The 17,649-nt window shown below is 32.6% G+C and overlaps 2 protein-coding genes across 14 annotated transcripts in view; one reads left to right on the top strand and one right to left on the bottom strand.

The window, feature by feature from the left end:
• Positions 1 to 13,268, top strand: part of Piezo (piezo type mechanosensitive ion channel component) — a 41,919-nt gene extending 28,651 nt beyond the window's left edge. For 7 of the 13 annotated variants that reach the window (XM_085193668.1, XM_085193660.1, XM_085193624.1 and 4 more), the window contains 24 exons: positions 312 to 429; positions 548 to 705; positions 968 to 1,047; positions 1,315 to 1,365; positions 1,683 to 1,820; positions 2,406 to 2,550; positions 2,677 to 2,793; positions 2,893 to 3,059; positions 3,351 to 3,515; positions 4,542 to 4,664; positions 4,851 to 4,937; positions 5,102 to 5,249; positions 5,566 to 5,780; positions 6,255 to 6,413; positions 6,799 to 6,925; positions 7,069 to 7,215; positions 7,449 to 7,549; positions 7,975 to 8,156; positions 8,850 to 9,030; positions 9,416 to 9,513; positions 10,166 to 10,266; positions 10,574 to 10,677; positions 11,361 to 11,502; positions 11,725 to 13,268. In XM_085193668.1, coding sequence (XP_085049794.1) covers positions 312 to 429; positions 548 to 705; positions 968 to 1,047; positions 1,315 to 1,365; positions 1,683 to 1,820; positions 2,406 to 2,550; positions 2,677 to 2,793; positions 2,893 to 3,059; positions 3,351 to 3,515; positions 4,542 to 4,664; positions 4,851 to 4,937; positions 5,102 to 5,249; positions 5,566 to 5,780; positions 6,255 to 6,413; positions 6,799 to 6,925; positions 7,069 to 7,215; positions 7,449 to 7,549; positions 7,975 to 8,156; positions 8,850 to 9,030; positions 9,416 to 9,513; positions 10,166 to 10,266; positions 10,574 to 10,677; positions 11,361 to 11,502; positions 11,725 to 11,871 — 3,201 coding nt within the window. In that variant the 3' untranslated portion in view covers positions 11,872 to 13,268. The remainder of the gene's footprint in view (positions 1 to 311; positions 430 to 547; positions 706 to 967; positions 1,048 to 1,314; positions 1,366 to 1,682; positions 1,821 to 2,405; positions 2,551 to 2,676; positions 2,794 to 2,892; positions 3,060 to 3,350; positions 3,516 to 4,541; positions 4,665 to 4,850; positions 4,938 to 5,101; positions 5,250 to 5,565; positions 5,781 to 6,254; positions 6,414 to 6,798; positions 6,926 to 7,068; positions 7,216 to 7,448; positions 7,550 to 7,974; positions 8,157 to 8,849; positions 9,031 to 9,415; positions 9,514 to 10,165; positions 10,267 to 10,573; positions 10,678 to 11,360; positions 11,503 to 11,724) is intronic. The other 6 variants (XM_085193617.1, XM_085193651.1, XM_085193641.1 and 3 more) reach the window with 6 other exon arrangements.
• Polr2B (RNA polymerase II subunit RpII140) lies at positions 11,724 to 17,260 on the bottom strand. The gene has a single exon (XM_085193728.1). The coding sequence runs from the start codon at positions 17,258 to 17,260 to the stop codon at positions 13,730 to 13,732; it is 3,531 nt and encodes a 1,176-aa protein (XP_085049854.1). The 3' UTR covers positions 11,724 to 13,729.
• Positions 17,261 to 17,649: the final 389 nt, after the last annotated feature.

The following is a 17,649-nucleotide window of genomic DNA, read 5'->3' as shown; positions in this document are numbered from 1 at the left end:
TTTTTTTTTTAATATTTCAAAAATATAGCTCTGTTTAATATAGCACTATTATATTGTCCTCATTTTTCATATAAAGATTTTCTGTTGTTCGTATACATATAATACAAAAAAATCCTTAAAGTGGTAAGTTATCTGCTTATATTACTGTCCTTGATGTATGTTATGCAAATATGATGTGCTTTTTTGTATGGTGCAAATATGCGGGCATGATATGGCACGAGACGGGTGCGGTGTACATAAGTTTTTTATTTTCAAATTTTTTATAAACATTGTCTGACTCTGATCTATTTCTAATGAGAACACTTTACTAGATGCGTACAACATCTCCTCGGGCGGAAGGAGTGCGTGGTGACGATGTCGAAGTAAGACTTCCTGAGAGAGAACAACCTGGTCCTGCATCTGAAATAGATGACTTTGCACCACAACCTGGTAACCTAGAAATTAACAATGAACAGTATATTAAAATTGAACATAAAGTTATTAACGAAAATATTGAAGTGAATGAATAGTATAAGATTGTAACTGTATCTTTGTGTCTTTTTTATAGAAAACGAGACCATAATTGACAAAATCAAAGGATTTCTGGACACTGCTTGGGCGTTTATTTCGAGTTTCCTCGTGTCCCTGACACGCCACCTCATGAAATATTCTCGTGATTATAGATATGTGTCCCGCACATTGTCAGCGGAGAAGAAACATCTTAAAGTATGTATTAAGGTTACATTTAAGTTATATTATCTTTTAAAAAATATATTTTTATAATTTAATAAACAGATAAATGGAAAAAATTGTAATAAAAGTAATTTAATAAAAAAAGAATCGACAGGTCATGTCTTGTCGGATACATAATTAATGCTTATTTCCTTATATTTTATGATTTCTTATAAAATATTCAAAAACATAATATTATAAATTAATATTATATTTTTTAAATTAATATTAATATTATATTTTGTGATTTATGTAGGAAAAAGAAGGCTTTGGTATAGGACTAAGAGAAGGATCGCAAATGATTTGGGAGCCACTTCCCGAAACACTACTCCATCAGTGAGTTATAATTTAATACATTTTATATATAAACTTAATCTTATATTGGAAGCTTTTTGGTATCAGAGTATGCTTTGCATAGATTGTGTATTGGTAAATGGGGTCTAGCATTAGATAGCAGAAGTTTTGTTTGTTTTAAATAGGTAGTAGAAATAATTGAATTAGATAAAGTGCAATATTATTTTTAATTTTTTAAAATTAACATAATTTAGTGTTAAACGGCTAGTAGTGACTAGTATACTTTTTGCATGCTGCGTCCATTATTAGAGAGTTGGAACACTCTAACAACAATCTACTTCAGCCCCCTGAGGACGTTGGGTAGGTATTAAAATTGATTAATCAACTTATATGATTTTAAAGCTACGCACACAAAGTAAAATAGACTATTTTAATGATACCTATAAAATTAGACTACCACTTAGCTAAATTGTACGTCCTAGATTCAGTATTTTCATAATAGTAGTAGCTCTCATTTGCACTAATCACTAGAAGCTAGCACTATTTTAGCAATCGAAGAATAATAATTTTAACAAAATTACGTACGTTATTAAGTGCTTTTGCAATGAGAATTTGGTTGAGGAAGCAGAGGAGAAAAAATTTGGATTTGGGTTTCAAAATTTTGGGGATGTTTCCAGCCGTAAGTTAAGCGAATTAAGCGTACCAGAGATTCGTATATTGGCGGCGAGCATGGAAGGTGGCCTCGATGCATCGCCCGCGCCCTCCGACGATACATCGGAACACGAGAGCGCGTTTAGCTTACAGACGACCGAAAGGTTTAGTGTATATCTCTTTAGAGTCTATGTCATCATTTATCAAACTAACTTATTTAACTTTAGGCTATGACAAATAAATTTATATATTTATGAATAGTAAGAAAAGTGGCGATTACATCACACTACATTAGTTAGCACAGGCATTTCGATTTACTTCTTTTAAATTTACACTTGCACTATTCTACAGCTCGTGTCCTACATGTTGTAATGGCCGCTTATGTATAAAATACTAAAGACCTGACAGATAATATAGACTCTAATGAAAAGAGAGACGTTTATGTTGTCACTTTATTGGGCATGCTTAATACTACTTTTTAATGTTTTTTTATAAAATTTTGTATTATATAATTTCCAAAAAAGTATTGGTAAGTATTATACTAATACAATATTATAACAATTCATTGATGTAATTTCACTCCTTCTTATGCGTCTGAATATTCTTCTGCTATTTCTATATGTTTTTGACACGTCATCTTTCCTAAAATGTAATGTAAATAAAAGTTTACTCACATTATTTTTATTATTGAATGGCAATGGCACGTCACTTTTTGTATATCTTTTTAATGTTTCGAAATGATCTTTCAGTAAAGACATCACAACGTTAGAAGAGCAAGATGATTCAATGTTTAAACAAGAAAAGTCACCATTCGTTCACCTCGCGTACGCACTTTGGTACGCAGTTCTGGCACATACTGATATTGTGTCCTACATCATGGTGTTTATTAATCAGGTAAATTATATATTCATTGTTAGTAATGAAAGCGACCACTTATAAATTTATTTGTTAAAAAGATGATTTTGTTGAGATTTTAAATTGTATAATGCTTCTTAAATGTACATGTTTTCTTTCTTTTAGATACAATCTGCTACTATATTGTCTATACCATTACCACTTATGGTATTCTTGTGGGGAACATTGACAATACCAAGGCCTACGAAGACGTTTTGGGTCACACTCATTGCGTATACAGAGGTAAGAGCCCCATGTTTGTAATTATCGTAAGTAAAGGCGAAAAAAATTATCCTTTTGTTGTTTTACTGGTGTAATAATGTTATATTGTTTTTGTTTTAGGTTATAGTACTAATAAAAAGTATGTTCCAATTCGAAATTTTACCTTGGAATCAAATAGCGATACCAGCGAACATGCCATTCACAGCACCAAGAATTATTGGCATTGAAAGGAAATCGAACTATGCTCTTTATGATTTATTGCTTCTATTAATTATATTTTTACATCGGTGAGTTTTACATTTAAAAGTCTTTTGTTACTAGTAGGAAAATATTTAGAGACAAAACTTTGGACGTAGCGGAGCTCTACATTATTTTTTGATACTAAATTTAACGTAAAAAAATATATGTTATTCCTTTAAATCATGTATACTGCATACTGTTGTCCAATTCACATAATATGTCGCTTGTTAATATTTTTAACCGTTTCAAAAAAGAGGAGGTTCTCTATGCAGTGCTTAAACATTAAGAAAATTCAAACAATTTTATTTAAACTGTTCACATTTGTATGTAACTTTTAGATTCATGCTGAAATCTCTTGGACTGTGGAAGGAATCAACACCAGAAGTAGAGTTGAGGGAAGATATGGAGTATCCTCTAACCTCATCTGATACTCAGCTTCTCGTCGACGGGAAAGGGACAGAAGTTGGACGCAAGTACCTAAACATGCACGAAAAGTTTAGCCCGTGAGTGATAGGATTTTTATATTATAAACAGTTTTTTACGAGGCTAGTCACTAGCCGCGCAGGGGCATAAGCATGCGACTGTAAACACGACTTACGATGACACGACAAAAATACTTAGTATTTTTATTTTCTTGTTCTGGTAACCACGAAAAGCGCGGCGTAGAGTTCCACCACTCTATACGTACTGCCTAATCATAGTATGTTTTATAATATGTTTTTATCATAATGCATAATCGATAAATCTCCGTTATAATAATGATTAGGCAAGACAAACTTAATATCACTCTTGTCTTTACTTTACATCTCTTGTATATATTTTGCGTGATGATTTTAAATTTTGACTTGAGTAGAGTTTAAGCTCAATGCCAAGGTCTTCAGTAAGAAAAAACAATTACCTAATATCAAGACAACGACAATCCTATGTATTGTTTTAGATACTATGATGATGCTTTCTTTATATTTAACAGTGTTAAAAATTACTTAACTACATAAATATCAAATTAATAAGTTTGAGTCACATGAACCAAACTAATATTAAATACACATATGGTATAGAGATCGACAATGGCCATGGAAATAGTAAAATATTAAGAAATATCTCAACTGACAATACAACGCCTATAATATGCACTAAAATATATGGTATGCGGACAGACAGTATTGTGCGGTCCATAGAAGTGGTAGAACAGGACGGACGATTCTACGCTATACAACGCGAACATCGGCTACTTTCAATCCAACCCCCCTCTGCATCTGCCCTACCAATTCGCTCTGAAAGTAGTACAAATCGAGCTACAGGCGTAGTGAATCGAGTGACGAGATTCATCCGATCTTATTTACCTTGGCAATCAAAGTATTTATACTATTTGTTTGTATAATTTATAAGTATTATGTAGATATATTAGTGTAATATGTAGGACCTAGGTAATAGTATATTATTTGCGGTAGATAGAAAGTAAACGTACAATTAAATAATTATTATCGATTATACAGTTAAACTGATTGTAAGTTGTATTTAAATAATAGGTCACCTGAGGTCGAAGCTAATGGAACATCAGACGTTCCTAAGAAAACAGTAGAATTAGAAGTGCCTCCCGCAGATGACGAACAGCCGGGACCTTCGAAAGCGATCGATGACGATCATTACAAGTAAAAATATTATTATTTATTTAACATTTCATTTATATTATGTTATTTTGAAGTAAGATTTAGATTGGTAAAGTTATTATTTTAAAAGTACCTAGTAAATAATAGTAGAAATGTACTGTAATATATATATTTCAACATTACTATACTTATATATTATTTTTTAATACTTTGTTCAATCTTTAATAGAGTTAACGACGACCAAGAACCAATAATTGCAGTGGCGACTACATTAGAAGACACATACAGCCACTATCCTCAAGTGATCGTTCTATCGTGAGTATACGTCTACTAGACGTTCAAGAGATTTAATGAATTATTAATTGACATAGAAATTTTTAAATTATATTAAAATTAAAAATTGCTTTACAAGCGTTTATAAAACGCGCCTATATTTTTACAAATTACTATAAAATTTAAATATGTATTTCCTATTACAGAATCAAACGATATTTACGTCCCACTCGTGACTTTTTCCAACGCATGCTAGCGCCGGGCGCGCGAGTTACCGCTGACATATATGCTTATATGTTCTTGTGTGATTTCTTAAATTTTCTCGTTGTTATATTTGGATTTGCTGCTTTTGGAGTAAGTTTTGATAATTCAATAAATATAATTTAATTGACCTTTTTAACTGTAACATTGTTTTAAATAAGCTTTGAAAACAATACTATATTTAGGGATTATTTTGTTTATATATTTATTAAAGAGTTACATCTTATAATAAAGTTCTAAAGTTCAATCTTATAAAGTTTCAAACAAATTACACATTATGGCAAATGTTAAATCTTCAAAACACATAAGGTCTTAAATATTGGGAATGTTCGGAATATTATCTCAAATATGATATTTATATTTTTAATCCTATGATACTCAAAAAATAAACATAAAAACAAATATACAGACACATCAAGGCGACGGCGGTGTACAAGCGTACCTCGAAGAGAACAAGGTCCCCATACCGTTCCTGGTCATGTTAATACTACAATTCGGCCTCATCGTCATAGACAGAGCTCTCTACCTTCGCAAGTTCATGCTCGGCAAGATATTGTTCCAGTACGCACTTATTATTGGCGTACATATATGGATGTTCTTCGTTTTGCCTTTTATTACTGAGAGGTATGTTTTATGAGAGGTATTAAAAGGTGGTTTTGAAGTAAATTATAAATGTTAATGAAGTTGTCGTTTGTTTAAGATGTATATGGTTATGGTTGTTATGTTAGGATAATATTTTTTAATAATTATAATAATAGTTAATAAGATTAATGAATGTGAAGATATGATCATGACTTTTTATTCGAATCCGCATTAAAAATTGTGCAAAAAAAAACAGATATTATACTCATCTTATACAGTAGTGCTAAGCTGAATGCATCATTATGTTAAAAATGTAAGGTGTAAGTGAAAACTGTAGTAATTTGTCACTAATTTCACTTCCACCATTGAAGAAAACTATGAAATTTTAAAGGACATTTAATTTAAAATGTACTTGTACAAGATTGTCAGCTTTTAGCCTCAATTAATTAAAGAATTCATTTATGAATCTTACATATAATTTTATCGCCTTACCGATTATTTTCATTTCCTTTCCAGAACATTCAACGCGTTGCTACCGCCGCCTATGTGGTACATGGTGAAATGTGTGTACTTGTTACTATCCGCGTATCAAATTAGATGTGGCTATCCAAGACGCATTATTGGCAATTTTCTCTGCAAGTCCTACCATTTTATTAATATGGTGTGCTTTAGAGGGTAAGGACGTCTATTTATCATAAACTAATTAGGTCTCGATTAGGTAAAACTTCAATCCTGATAGGTAGACTTCATTCTTAAAAAGATTAATAAAATAATAAGTCTTATTTTTTTTATAATTAACAACAAAAGTATGGTAATGAGGACAGAGTGTCTTGACATTAAGATTGGATAGATGTCTTTTTAAAATATGTACAGTTTTGGAGGATTTCTAATTTTGTTTTGGGGCATGGATGATGGGATTATGAATTAAGAAACTAATTTTGCATCATATAAGTAGTAACATCAGAAAAGCAAACAAATACGTATTATTTTTAAGCCGTTTAAATAACTGGATTTTGGATTCGGAATAAAAAATATATTAATTTATATTTTCTATTTACAGATTTATGGCGGTACCGTTTTTGTTTGAACTACGTACTCTAATGGATTGGATCTGGACTGATACGTCAATGACCCTCATGGACTGGCTGAAAATGGAAGATATATTTGCTAGCGTTTTCATTTTGAAAGTATGTAGAATAATCAAATACATTTCTCTTAGTTGATTAGTACTAGTTTCTAGTAATAATTCTTTGCTTCTCCCATTATCATAGCTGTTTCTTTGGCCAAAATATTTATTAGACTATAATATATTTTTCCTTTTTTTTTCCAGTGCTCACGTTACGTAGAAGACGAATTTCCGCAACCACGCGGCGTTAAGAAATCTGCTACCTCTAAGTATTTGCTAGGTGGTGGAGTGCTAGCGTTTGTTATTGCTATTATATGGTTCCCGCTGGTATTCTTTGCGTTTGGGAATTCTGTAAGTGAATGCTAATAATTAACCTAAAAATAAAGTAATTTTATTGTCCTTTATTCCATTTAAATGAGATTTGATTATAGGTCAATTTATTAATTAAATATAAATTTCCTAAAAATATTAATAATCTCGGCCTCGTGGCTTTAACCAAATTATTCTATTCTATTTACACCCTAAAAAGAAAAAAGTGATCAACAAACGTACTGTAGTACTTTATTTATTTATTCCTTACATAGGTTGGTCAACCAAACCCTCCCACAGACGTGACAGTGAAAATTCGGATCGGTCCCTTCTTGCCGGTTTATCAAATGTCCGCGCAATCACATAACATTGACAGGTAATTATATAACAATACGGTTACAATAAAGTACAGTTGACGTTTCGTGGGCGCCCTGAAGAACTTTTACGGATTACATACGGGAAGTAAATAATAAATAGTAATAAAGAAACCGCATGTCAAATCTGGGCAGCCACTTACAGCTAACTACAGGGTGGCTACGTCTCGTCGACTGTACTGTTGTATGAGAAAAAACAAAGCAAAATTTTTTTTTTTTATAATATTATAATAAAATTAATCATACAGATTATTGTATTTTAATTTTGAACATTTTTGGATGAAACTTCAACGTGTATTAATTTTACTATTTCCATTATTATAAATATAAAATGTATACATTGCAAAAAATCCCAACACCCAATATGTGAAGTTTAATTAATGAATATAATTACTTTAGCTATTTGTTTTTAAATATCATATTCCAGCTTCACGGAACAAGACTACACTCAACTAAGCAACCAATATGCACGCGATCGCACCGCACAGACGTTCTTATCAAACTATATGTACAATGATGTAGCCGTTATCACTATCAACCCCAACTCGACTATGACGTGGCAGATATCACCGCCTGAACTCGCGAGACTTGAACGAGAAGCAGTTTCTAGTAAGTTCTTATTACCTTACAAGATTACAAGCAGTTAGACAGCGAAAACTAACGTCTAGTTTAATTGAGTGTATGTAAGAAAAATCAAACATTAAGTACGATACTGTCGACGGGTCAGACATGATTTTAGGATATTTTCGTACTTTTGCTAAATCTGTGGAGTAAAACAACTTAATAATTAAAATAAAACAAGAAAATCTGCCAGTACGTGCACGACCTTACCATTGTTGTGTTAAGGTCTTAAGGTCCTCTCCGTTCTTATCGATGTATATGTCAAACCATTATGATATTATCATAATAATTCTTTATAGAACAATTAAATTATAACCTTTTACGGTATGCTTTTGCATGGTATACAAAATATTTTTTTAGATTTAAAAGAGCAACTGTTGAGTTTGTTGTCGGCTCTTCGCACTTCTCAGCAAAACTGCCTGCCGAGTTGACTGTAGCTTTATGATCATTGGACAATTCAAAAGTTCTTACAAAAGAGTATTTTAATTAAGATTATTTTACATTTGAATGAGTTGTATGTTTTTTATCTTAAATTCTCAAATACGTGTTAAAGGAACTAAAATAATATCATTTTACCAGTGAGGATCGAATCCACGCTTACAGTTTCATATTTCGACGCTGTCCCGATTTGCCACTATTAATTTACTTATTGTATTTATACATGTAAAAATAATATTTCAGATGCATCTTTAATAGTAAAATTCACGTACATTATCACACATCCAAGTAACAACGCGCAAAATCCGCCGACCATAGAAAATAATCGTGAAGTGCCAATGCCAGCCTTCATAGACGGCAAGATTAACCCAGAACGTGAAACGCTATTAAAGTTGCTTGCGAATACGTCCACACCGGATACATGGTAATTTATGGTTAATTTTTTTAGCTTTACAGAGAAACGGAATCTTAGACCTAGTGGTAAGAGACTCCGTTTCTCATTAAAACACTTCGAGCGTTCCCTACTCGTTCTCTGTCGAATTCTTGAGCCATTGTATGTTGAGTGGCGGAACTGAATATTTGATTCTCCCGAGTGGGAAGCCCCTACGCCGACGACCTACGACGGCCTCGTGTCAATTTTATAGAAAAAAAAACAGTTACAGTCAGTTGCAATTAATTTATTTTATATATTCCTTTCTTAAATCCGCATATTATTAGTTAAAATAAATTAATAAAATTGCATTTATTCATCTCTTCTCAGATAACTTTTTTTATATAAGATTTATATGTTTTATGCTTTACATTTACAGGCTAAATGTGAAATTGCTGTTTCCTAAGTTTTTGAAAGTATTCAATAAAGGAACTACAAAACCAGCTTATCAACTAATGCCTCCTGTTGTTGGAACAGGTACCTATGACAAACTATAAAACAAAATAATAAGTCGAAAAGAAATGTCGTAAAGACATTTTGAAATATGATAGTGTAGTGTGACGACCACAGATTTTAATGCTGGAACATCATCAAAAGTGCTTTATGTTTAATATAATTATCATATTGTACATGAAAGTTTAACCTCGTTTTTATTTAATGTGGGCTTATTACCATGATCTGGATATAGGCTCATGTGCCTCCAACAAAAATAAAACATTCTGTTCAATACTGCAGTTATATATATCGATTTCGTGTTACACTAATCTTATCTTTCGTTTTTCTAAACTTAAATAAAAATTATATAGTTTAAAATTTAAAAGTAGTTTAAAATTTCGCCACCTGTGGAATTGAGTTTCAAATGGAATTTACTTTAGATTACGAGGAGATCCCGCCTATAGTTTGAAGGAGAGTCATCATAAAGTCTTAACACGGACAGCCTTATGTTAAAAAACACTGCCTGGCAGCTTTCTGCACAATTTTCGAGACATTGCCACAAGTGGCATATTAGCGCCGCGCAATACAGAAATTCATTGAAGGAATCTAACCCACAACTGTCTCGGTTACAGTCCTACACTTTATTGCTTTGACATAAAAAATGATTTTATTTAATAAATATAATTTGATATAGCAGAGGAGGACGATGCGCGGTACTACCGCGACGTGCAGCTGCGGCTGGAGCGCGAGGCCGACACGGTGTACTGGCGCGTGCGCGAAGCCTGCCAGCCCCACGTGAGCTTTATTCTTTTTCTATACATAGACTTAGATTTTTGCTGTGAATTCTTAACTTGTAGCTTTTTAAATAACATTTTAGTCATATAACTTAATTAGCTTTTGTAACAATATTGTTTTTTTACGGAATACAGCTAAATAATTATATCGCAAAGTAAGTGAAACTATCACTAAGTTGTAATAATTTACTTAAAATGTATAATTGTGCTTACTTCATTAAATTATATTAAAAACTGCTTGCTAAAAATACAATGAGTTAAATATTATCATAGTTCATAATGTCATAATAGTATAAATGTTGTTATAGGATTTTCTAGCTCCAATTCCAATGAACAACTGTGACATGCTGGTCATGTACACTTTCAACGACAAGCTCTTCCCGGAAACACTCAATTTCATCTCAGGAGGAGGGTAAGTGAATCTTAATTTCAAAGTTTATATTTACAATATGCTATATTTATTTATTAAGAAATAGTTATATCTAAGTGTACCTGTTATATGATACATCTTTTTTTTCCCTAGCTTGTACTGACCTGTTGTTGGGCAAAGGCCTTTCTCCATTTCTTCCACTCTAGTCTATTTTGCTCTTTGAATACCAGTCAGGCTTATAATCGTCCAGCTCGTCGTGCCATCTCCGTTTCTGTCGGCCAAATCTCTTTTTAGACATTGGAATTCAATTGGCAGATGATTTCGCCCAGGACTCTTTAGGCATTATTTAAATATATTAAACCTCTATAAATAAACCACTTATAATATATAAACAGAGAATATCTCTTATTTTACTAAAAAAAATCAGGTTTACACTATATTCCGTAAGTAAGTTTACGTATATACCAAGGTAGGTAGAGAGCAAGGTAGCTAACATCCGCCACTTGTCGCAGTGTTGAAACACTACATTGTCCATGCACCGCTCAATTTTCCAGATATTGTGTGTGGAATGACGGAATTGAATGGCACGCTTTGTCTTCTTAACAGGACGAGGAAATAATAATAATTCATCCCACCAAGTGGGAATTGAACATACAACCATACCACTACGCTCCAATGGCCCTCTGAACTTAAAAACTTTACTAAATAATTTATTTAATTTACAGTATTATCGGCCTCTACACAACATTCGTGTTCCTAGCATCGCGTGTTCTCCGCGGATTCTTCTCGGGTATCTACACCAAGATCATGTTCGATGATTTGCCCAATGTGGACCGCGTGCTGCAATTATGCCTTGATATTTATTTGGTGAGATATTTTGAACATATATTATTTATATGATTTTAGAAATTATATCTTAGTTAATCATATTTTTTTATATTATACAATTAGTAATTACGTTTCACCCACCTAATTAGATAAAAAGTCTACACACTAAAATTATTCTATTTTAATGTGCTACATGTGCATGACCAGTTGTAATTTATTGTAATGAATCATTTTTAATAAAAAATACCATGTTTCTTTCAGGTTCGCGAAGCACTGGAGTTGTCTCTAGAAGAAGATCTTTTCGCGAAATTAGTGTTCCTATATCGGTCACCGGAAACTATGATAAAATGGAGTCGTCCCAAAGAGGACGACGACCGCGAACAAAGAGCTCTACCAGCTCCCAACTGAAAAAACACCGTATAATATGGTCAAAACATACGGTACGTGGTAAGCTAGTGGGTCAAGATCGTGTGGATCAAATTACTGTCAAATTTTTAATTTTTTAAGACGGTAATAATTAGTCGGTACTTTTACCTATACGGTCTTGATCCATTCTCGATGTTACCCCAATGTACTTTACTATTTAAGTCAATTGTACTTTAAAATTATTGTGTCCAGCTATGTGCAATGCAAACTGAAATTTTTATCGTCCGAATAGATTGTTAAGATGAAAAGTACATACGTAAATGTTGTCTGTCTATTTAAGGTTGGATAGAGTTGTAGTACAATATATCAGCCTTTTTCAAAACAAATTCATACCTCGGTGGGGGGATAATACAATATTTAAAATACAAGATCAGTAAGAAATGAGTGTTAGAGAATATAAGATTACCCGTAGATATTATAATTTTCGATTAAAAAAATAACAGAAATACGCCAATAAAAAAATGTAGAACATCAATTTAGTAATTTCGAAGAACAATTTCTATTCGCTTTAATATAAAAGTTGTACATTAAGGAATTAACTAACTTAAGAATAATTGTGGTGCTTTAATATTTCAGTGTTTGCTAAAAGGCATAATATATTAAAAATCAGTAGTTATAGGTATAATATGGGTGCACCTACAGAAACGACTAAAATATAAAAAAAATCCACTTAGTCGTCAAAGGCATTAGAGTTGATATACAAAAAACAGTCAAGCATGTAATAAAATGATATATTTTAAACATATCTATATATTTACAAGGATTTTTTTTATATCTAAGAAATATCAGTCCCAGCTGGAAAAATCACTCTTTATTTTATAATATCTAGATCTAGTAACTTTTCCCAACACTAATTGCACATGCTCATCACGTAAGTAGTACTTAATCGTCATAAATGCAAAGCATAGCGTGTACGCTCTCTACATATTTTATAGCATTTTTTTATTGCTATTTCTTAGTCTTCCTAGTCTTTTATAGTATATTATTCGGTATACAACAATTTAAAAACAGACGTTTATTTATTTATTATAATATATATCTGTTATTGTTTGAGTATGCTTATTTTATACCGTTTAATGAACTTTCCTTAAACGCTTATAGAAAATGCACCCATGCAAAAAATACGTATACATTTGATTTACTTACGTAACTCTTACAAATTTCAATTTTATTATTGTTAACTTTATATTTATATTTATTTGATTATTTTTGCTATAAATAAATAATACATACCTGAACTGTGTTGATGCATTTTTGATATAATTTATTAAATTATTAAGTACCAACATTATGTGTACATTTTGTAACGTTATTGTTATATTATAAGCTGCATTTAATGTCGTCGTTTGTGATACGAAATAAAAGTCTTATGATAAAAAGTTTAATGTTTTTATTTATTAGCCAAAAAAAAATATTAATCAAGCTCTTATGAACAACTTAAACATATCTTTAAATGTATCCAGCCACTGGATTTTTACAATATACAGCCTGAAATTTAAAAATATGTATCAAACCAAATTGGAAAAATATTCCAAATGTAATCACATATACAATATTAAATTTTGCTCTCACAACTAGAGCAAATTTAGGATTAAATTTATTTTGAAAAATGTTTATACACTAAATGAGTAAAAAGATGTAGTGTGGTGTGGGTACAAATATCAAAATATTTTAATGTTTATGGTTTTAAAAAACTATAAATAGTTGTTTGTATTTTTTATGAATATATGAATGCCGGATACATGTCTTAAAAGTATTTAATAGTTATATCTATACTAATCTTATTAAACTAATGCAAAAAAAATCTAATGATAATTAATACAGGATAAAAAGTAACTGTTTAACTCACTACCATAAGTCTGGGTGCAATATTCATTGACATGAGCTCTTGGAAGAGCAGCTTAGCAGCATATGGTAGCCGAACTTGGGATATTTGAGTTTTATTTTTGCAACCCTTACACTCAAAAGTATTATTTCTTAAGTTAGCTATTGCTATCAGACCACAGAAATTACAAACGTGAATACGGTACGGATCAGAAACTTCAAAGAGACGTTCTCTCAAGAACTGTGCGGCACCGTGAGCGATTTGACAATCACGTTCCATTTCCCCAAAACGCAAACCTCCGTCACGAGCACGCCCTTCCATAGGTTGTCTTACCAAAATTTGTACCGGTCCTCTTGCTCTCGAATGAATTTTGTCATCTACCATATGCTTAAGACGCTGGTAATATGTGGGACCCAAGAATACTTGCGCATTAATCTTTCGTCCAGTATGACCGTTATACATCACTTCGTTACCTCGGAGGTGATAGCCGTACTCTTGTAGTAAAGAAGAAATTTTCTGCACGTTAACGGCATCGTTAAATGGTGTTGCGTCACCGATTTCTCCCTTGTTTGATGACACCTTTCCTTGAATACATTCAATCAAGTGACCAATTGTCATACGAGAAGGGATGGCATGGGGATTAATAATGATATCTGGTGTTAAGCCCTCGCATGTAAACGGCATATCTTCTTGTCGATACTGGATTCCACAGGTTCCTTTTTGACCGTGACGAGAAGCAAACTTATCTCCAATTTGTGGAATACGTACAGATCTAACGCGAATTTTGCAAAATTTATATCCTTCGCTGTTTAACGTCAACATAACTTGGTCGACAATACCAGTCTCACTGTTACGTAGGAAAGTTGAAGCATCTCGTTTACTATAGCGTTTGGTTGTACCTTCTAGCTCGTCATCGTTTTCTGGTAAAGTTATTGTTTTACCAATTACAACATCATCTCCGGACACTCTTATGCCGGGGGCGATAATTCCATCATCATCAAGCTTATCGTAGAGAGCATTTCTCATACCCTGACAAGTTTGTCTCGTAGGTTTTTCAAATTGTTCTTCTTGATCTCCAATTCTTTTAGATTCTGAATCTTTATAGGAACGGTAAAATACTGATCTGAAGAATCCTCTTTCAACAGCTGAAGCATTTAAAATGACACTATCTTCTTGATTGTATCCAGTGTAACATAAAATTGCAACAATAGAATTGATACCAGCTGGCAACTCTCTAAATCGTAAATATTCCATAGATCGTGTTGTGACCAGGGGCTTATGTGGATAATAGAGTACATGGGCTAATGTATCCATTCTAACATGGAAGTTAGTAATGTAGACGCCCATAGCTTGTTTACCCATAGCACTTTGATAGGTGTTTCTGGGGCTTTGATTGTGATCAGGGAATGGAATAATTGATGCACAGACACCTAATATCATTGCAGGGTGGATTTCACAATGAGTGTAAGTTGTACAGTAGGCATATTCTTTCACTTGGGCTAAATCATCAGGGCTCATAGCTATCATTACAGTTTCTTCTTCCAAAGTATCAATATATTCAACAACACCACTGGCTACTAAATTTTGCCATCCATAATTATTATAGTCTCTTTCTTTTAATTGATCAATGTGTTTCTTCTTTAATAGCAGGGCTCCATTCTCAACAATAAGTAGAGGGCGGCAAATTCTACCAGCATCTGTATAAATTCTTATTTCCCTGTCTCTTATATCACGAATCATACTCACCTCAGAGACAATAATGTCCATTTGACGACGTAGTTTTCGCAATGTAGCCATAAGTTGTTCGGGATCTCTATGAATTCCAACCCAACAACCATTTACAAATATTTTGGTAGCATCAGCTATAGCAGATGGTGCTATTTCTTCTAAATTTTCCATAGACCATTCTTCTAAAAACTCTAATATAGGGGAAGGTTGACTTCCTACTGAGATATAAGCCATTAAAGCTAAATTTTTCACCAAACCTACTGCAGCGCCTTCAGGGGTTTCAGCAGGGCATATCATACCCCAAAGAGTGTTGTGTAATTGTCGAGGCTTAGCTAATTTTCCATCACGACCAATTGGAGAGTTGACACGTCGTAAGTGGGATAAAGTTGAAGCAAAAGTTAAACGGTTCAATACTTGTGATACTCCAGCTCTTGCTTGATGAGCCTTCTTTTGATCGCCCCAGTTACCTGTAGCTAGGGAATATCTTAAACCATCAGTAATAATCTTTGTTTTAATGGCCAGCTCAAGGTTGAAATCTTTTCCTTTATCTATAAATTTCTGTGCATACATTCTAACTTCTTTTAACAAGTTTTTAAACAAGCCTCTAAATAGAAAAGCTAATAGAGGTCCAGCCAAGTCAAGCCTTTTGTTTCCATAATGATCTCTGTCATCAAGTTCACGGCGTCCTAAAGCAGCCAATAGTAATCTGTGTACCATATAACCTAAAAAGTAAGCCTTTTTAGTCTCACAGAAGTCGGAAACACCAACATGTGGTAACATTTCTTTCTGTAATATTTCCCTTGCATATTTAATACGTCTTTCTTTTGTCACTCCAGGGCGAGCACCACGAGCACCAATAAAACTAAGTGCAACATTTTGTTCTTGAATAACAAAGGCTTCGTCTAGGGATGGCTTCACCATTTCCATCATTTCAGGATCATCAAAATCATAAATTATGTGTTCCAAGATATCTCTATCAGCTACAAAACCAAGAGCTCTGAATACAATCATAATAGGAATTTCTTGTTTTATATATGGTACAATTGCAACAATTCTTTGTCCAATAGCTGATTTTTTTATACTTTGTCCTCCTCTTGCCATCATGTTAACCCATAATGTTGATGTTGGTCTTGAACTATGTTCTAGACATGATCTTATTTCAGTTTTATAAGCAAATTTTCCACCTTGCATGCTAAATACATATACTGTGTTTGTAGCCATTTTTTCTTGAGCGATTAAAACTTTTTCTGAACCATTTATAATAAAGTAACCACCTGGATCTAAAGGACACTCATTTAACTCTGTTAAGTCACGGTCAGTCAAATTGCTTAATAAGCAATATGTAGATCTAAGCATAATAGGAATTTTTCCAATAAACGTCTTTTGGTGTTGAGTTTCAACAGGATCTTCATTTTCCTTTACTATAGTTTTTGTAATATCAACATACAAAGGTGCAGAATAAGTTAAATTCCGTAGACGTGCTTCGTTAGGCATCATAGGTGAAGGCGCACCATCTTTTTCCCAATGTGTTGGTTTCGATAGATAAATTTGATCAAACTTAAGATGATATTTTGGTGGAGTTTCGATTTCCCCTGAAGAATGTTGAGCTTCAGCTTGAAGTTCAATAGGAGGGGAATCTTCAACGATTCTTTGCACGGACATTTGTATAAATTCATCAAAACTGTCCAATTGCTGCCGGACTAAGCCTTTTTCATCAAAATATGCATTAATAACAATCCAACAAGCTTCTTGCCATAGCTCTGACGAAATTTCTTCCACTTCTTCCTCCTCGTATTGATCATCTTCCATATCATACATCTTGAAACTTAGTTATGTTTTCGTCTCTATATCATTTATTTAAAAGTTAATTTTAATATTTTTATGTTTAAGAATGATTTATCTTTCGTAGTAAAATTACGACAAAATATAAAACTTAACAAATCACCTAGCACCCAGCAGTGCTGCTTTGGGCTTGGGAAATGTGAACAAATATAAAGATTAAAAAACACGTTCAAATAAAATATGTCAAAACACGAGCGGCGTCGATATTAAGAATCGATATATCGAATGTCTAATTTAGAATCGATTTCAGCTCCCAATCTGAATTATTAATATATCAAAAGAGTAATCGTTGTTTGTTTGTATAATAGGAAAAATGTTTGTATAATAGGAAAAATGATTAAGAGAATTAAACGGAATATTAGGAA

The sequence above is a fragment of the Heliconius melpomene genome, chromosome 1 (genome assembly GCF_056956725.1).
Source record: "Heliconius melpomene rosina isolate 202511_hmr_F chromosome 1, ASM5695672v1, whole genome shotgun sequence".
In the NCBI taxonomy this organism is placed as follows: Eukaryota; Metazoa; Arthropoda; class Insecta; order Lepidoptera; family Nymphalidae; genus Heliconius; species Heliconius melpomene.
This window is presented reverse-complemented; position numbering and strand designations above follow the sequence as displayed.